Source organism: Choristoneura fumiferana, chromosome 24 (genome assembly GCF_025370935.1).
Source record: "Choristoneura fumiferana chromosome 24, NRCan_CFum_1, whole genome shotgun sequence".
NCBI classification, from domain to species: domain Eukaryota; kingdom Metazoa; phylum Arthropoda; class Insecta; order Lepidoptera; family Tortricidae; genus Choristoneura; species Choristoneura fumiferana.
Genome location: NC_133495.1, coordinates 2294865 through 2299835, shown reverse-complemented (window position 1 = coordinate 2299835; position 4971 = coordinate 2294865). Strand labels below are relative to the sequence as shown.

The 4971-nt window shown below is 41.6% G+C and overlaps 1 protein-coding gene and 1 long non-coding RNA gene across 2 annotated transcripts in view; both read left to right on the top strand.

The window, feature by feature from the left end:
• LOC141441833 (uncharacterized) overlaps window positions 1-4971 on the top strand; it is a 29665-nt gene that overhangs the window by 3284 nt on the left and 21410 nt on the right. The window lies entirely within an intron of this gene.
• On the top strand, window positions 244-3410 carry LOC141441544 (uncharacterized; the record flags this gene model as incomplete). The annotated part of the gene is given in 4 exon segments (XM_074106311.1): window positions 244-368; window positions 1065-1210; window positions 2148-3015; window positions 3271-3410. Coding segments are annotated over 4 exon segments (1205 nt in total), but the record flags the coding sequence as incomplete, so codon positions are not given.

The window sequence follows — 4971 nt, the reverse complement described above, 5'->3', positions numbered from 1 at the left end:
GGCAAGCGAGATGAGAGGGATGGATGACCTGGTTAAAATCACGGGTTCACGGTGGATGCTAGCCCCTTCCAACCGAGGCAACTGGAGGTCTATGGGGGAGGCCTACTCCTATGTCCAACAGTGGATGTCTTGAATATCTCATCAATAATATGAGTGTAGAACAATCATTATCTTTTAGTATTGTATTTATTGCTACTTGTGAATATGAAGTATGAAAGTTACCCTACTTTAACTTGTTTACAGAAGAAGTGGTGTCTGACGAGGATGGGGTTATTGACCCAGAGTCTAATGTTGCTGCATTCCGCATCACTGTGGATTTAAGTGAATATTTCCAGGAACAAGCATCTTGTCTCCTATGGGTACCAAAGGTAAGTTTATTTTCTATTTAAATTAAATAATGAAATTAAAAATCTTCCTTGGAAACTTGCAAAATATTTATTTAAATACTAGCTTTTGCGGCTTCCATCCCAGCCTATATACGTCCCACTGCTGGGCACAGGCCTCCTCTCAGAACAAGATTAATACATACAAGAAGAACTGTGGATTTTTTCTGGGATAAAAAGTAGACTATGTCACTCTCAGGCCCTTAAACTATCTCTATGCTAAAAATCACGTCGATCCGTCGCTCCGTTTCGACGTGAAAGACCGACAAACATGCAAACATACAAACACACACACTTTCGCATTTATAATATTAGTATACATATATGGATGTTTCACAGAAAGAAAAGTTTTTTATATTAACTGGAACTTGTAAAATGCTATCTTTGTTATGTATGAGATATATATATCACTGGCATTGAACCTTCCATGCGGATCTATACATTGTTGATGTTGAAAACTTGAAAAGGTATTGTCACACCAATATCAAAGTATGAAATTGAAATTTAAAAAAAAACCAGCTGCCTTAAAAAAAACAAAAACTTACCGTGATTGACTCCTGATGACTTAAGTGCAGATGAGGCCAAAGGTGTATCTCACTGGTACCCTAACCTAACTTAAAGTTAGACCACAAAACTTCTTTTTTTTAGATTTTTTTAACTCGAGTTCCTTCATGTTTGTAGCCACGGGGCACTCGCACCGTGCGTTGGCTGGCGCGGCGGCTGCGGCGCGCGGCGGCGCTGCGCGAGCGCTTCTGCTTGCTGTGTGACAGCCACACGCTGCCGCCGGACGAGCCGCTGCGGCTGTTGCGACCAGGCGACGCGCTGCGGTGAGCTCTTTGTGATGACTTATATATTTTTTTATCTAGTATTTTAACGAGGCTTTATCACACCAAATGTGACTATGTCAGCCTAATGGGGAGCCACAGTTATATACACCACACTAAAAATTTTACGCTATCCCTTGCACTGAAGCCACGTCTCTGAATGCAAAGGCCTGTCTAATGAACCTGTAAATCAGCATTGCTTCTTCTGAAAGTGGTTGACTTAGAATTACATTTACACCTCCATTGAACAAGCCCATACCTTACTACTTAGACTTATACTGGCTGTCCGTCATCATCATCAGCCGGAAGGGGCCATCCATAAGTCCGGCACACCATTTTAGCAACCCTCCCCTTATCACGCGAATTGTAATTATTTTGTTCCTGTATCACATACCGCCTGACCCCTCCCCCCCTAAATAATCCTTCTTACACTGTGGAGGTGGAGGAGCTGCATGAACACACATTTGTTTCATAGACGTAGCTATTATAAGGTCGTAGTTGAGCAAAGTAACTGTTTTTAGTTCATTCATACCACATTAAAACCAACTGACTCGTGACCCACTGTGGAACCTTTTCGTAGAAAAAGTCATAGTGTCATCGCATTACTTGACTGAGGACTGTGAAACTGTTCTACTACCGTGGGTCATGTATAAATGGTTGACTGTACGTACATACATACATCTGCATTGATATTTTCTTGAGAGAGCTTTATGAACTCCGAACTGCGAATCCGTCCGCGTAGATTACTTTTAGCGCTATCCCGCAGGAATTGTGAAATTTTCCAGGATAAAACCTATCTAATGTCTTTCCCCAGGACTCAAACTACCTGTATCTGTATACCGAATTTCATCTAAATCGAACAGAATACAAACTTTCGCATTTATAATAATTAGTGAGATTTCAAGGATCACTTCAATTAATCAGCCTTTTTGTGTTACAGCGTGGTACGAGTCGAGCACGAATGGCAGCGGGTATTCAGTTTCAAAGGCGAGCGCGCGCCAATCGCCTCCCCACCAAAGCCCAAGAAACGACGCAAGACTAATACCGTAGAAGCTGAGCCTGCAACGCTTGCTCCTGTGGCACAATCAAAGCCGACACAGGAGCTGACTTTTGTGTCAAAACCAAAACCGGCACAGGACCTTAGTGTTGTGTCAAAAGCGAAGCCCTTACTTCCCCCTCCTGAGCCATTACTACCATGTTCGCGACCAATATTTTCGCCAGCGGTCTTTCAGCCCCCGTCAGTTCAACCTACAACTTCATCAGCCCCCATCACAAAGCCACCTTCACAGGATGACGAACTTCAGCGCGTTAAGCGCCGCGCTCTCGCGCTATTACAAAAAGTGGAAGGAGAATTTAGGCAGGAGAATGAAAGGGACGGTGGGGAAGATGAGACAGACGGTGCTGGCAACGAATGGCCGTCGGCCAAGAAGCGTCGTCGTCGGGTGCGACGCCGTCGCGCTTTGCCTCCCATTGACTTTGAACAAGAGCTTATTTTGTCCACTACGAAATCTTCAAATTCCGTACTATCAGCATCTCCAGAGCCGTCTCTGGCTCCTGCGATACCCATAACCTCCACTACTGTCATAGAGCCTCACTCTACTACTCAGCCTATACTAGCTTCACCTGCTATCCTCGCACCATCTCTCCCCATGCAGCCTTCTATCCTCGCGTCACCTTCTTTCCCCATGGTAACTCTATCTTTAACATCTCCCCCTGGCCCCGTGGTATTGAGAGAGGAAATAACCCCACGTCTTCCGCGGCTTATTCGCGCGCTGGATATTACTGATCCCGAGGATATTAGTCAAGCGGTACGTATTTCCTCAGTTCTCCGTCCCATTTGAACGCCACGGTCGGCCACAGGCGACAAAAATAAACTGAAAATCGTTCCATATGCGCCACGATATGCCGACATGGCGCTTATGGCACGATTTTCAGTCGCGTTTTGCCGACTGTGGCGTTCAAAAGGTTAACAACTTAGCTAACTTTCGTGAAGCTTCTCTATTGTACAAGAAAACGACCGACGATCTGATAATTTTCTGACCTTATTTTTGTACCTATTGCAGAGCCAAGAAATTAGCGCTTCCACTGCGCCGGCGCCGCTGCCTCAGACTGCAGTTCATTGTATTTAAGATAAAATGTAATTACTATGTAAGCAACTGACATGTTAATAGTTAGATAGACAAATAAAATAATATTCAAATTACATAGTATTTATTTTTAGAGTTCTGTACCTCAGTCGGCAAAAACGGAATTCCTTTAAGATTACTTTGTGTCCGTCCGTCTATTAAGACCATAAAGACCCTTTTCTCAGGAACGCATGGAGGTACCTACCAAGCTGAAATTGATATCATTTTCTCAAAAAATTCTCTACAAGGTGACATTATTCTTTTCATCTCTCCTGCAGGGCTACTACGAAACTCTTAACTCGAAGTTCGTGTCGCTCTCGTATTAAATAGTATAAGTGTCAGAGGGACCGCACGACACAAACTTCGAGTTTCAAGTTTCGTAGTAGCCCTGCTGTTCGGAAAGTTTAATTTTCATGAGTAGGTGGCCGAGTGGAAAATTGCGTTTTCATCTCTAGTCCGACAACCTTTTATTCCTCTTCCTCCCTAGGAATGAGACGTGGTGGCGGGGGCGAGGTACCCTACCCGCTATAGACTCAGTGGGGAGTAAAACTGCGCATTCATCGCGACCGCTCAGTTAATGCGGCTACACCTTTAGTTACGAAACGTTCGATTCACATGACATTATAATTCGAAGATGAATTGACAGACAAACACAAAGGAGGTGGTCTAAATAACTTGAGCTGCTGAAAATGTTGTAGAAGCGCGTAGCCAAAACATAGCCAAATAAACCGGAGCATTTGATCAGTTGGTTTGGGGTTAGACTCTGGCCCGCGAAAGCTGACCACGAGAAACCGCGGCAAATTAAAAAAAAACCATCCATCATCATCACCATCATATTAATACGAAACTTATAAGGCTAGAAAAAGGGACAAGGGACAGAGGGATAATTTTTAATTAATATTTAGGTAACCGTTTTAATTTTATTTTGTGATTCAATTTAGGTGACAGATCTACTATTTTAGGAACAAATATTATTTATTAGGTGACCAAAAATGCATTTCATTAGGTGATCGATAAAATCATACCCATTTTTATTTATTTACTTACTTCTACCTTAAAATTAAAAATAGTTACTGCTTTTGTAATTAAATAAACAGTCTAAAGAATTAAATCAAGTACTGTAAATAATAAAATAGACAAAATACTATGATCTATTCAATTATAAGTAATCGATTTACTGATAAGATTAGTTATTTTGCAATAGGTTCTCGGTTTTCACATCACTAAAATGTTTGAGGTCTGGTTAATGGCGTTTTTGTTTACACTTTTCATAAATTGGATTTTTTAATCAGACGTGAGATTTATAATGAGGAGTAGGTAAGTAATTCATTTTTCACACCACTTGATTGAACTGAAGAAAAACTATTGTATAAGAAATTATTAGAGTCAGAATCTGCAGCAATAGCGCCATATGTATTGCTAGATTTGACGAAATTGTAACTCTGATTGGTTCGAAACTCTTTGTCGAAGAAAATCCTTCACTAATTTTGCAATTCAACTGCATCGGGATCTGAAACTAAATCCAACATTAAAAATTAGTATACTTAGGGTTCCGTATCCAAAACTTGCCAATAGGACCCTACTCTACTGAGTCACAAGGGTATATGTATAATTTGAAACGCAATAACCTCCTAAGAC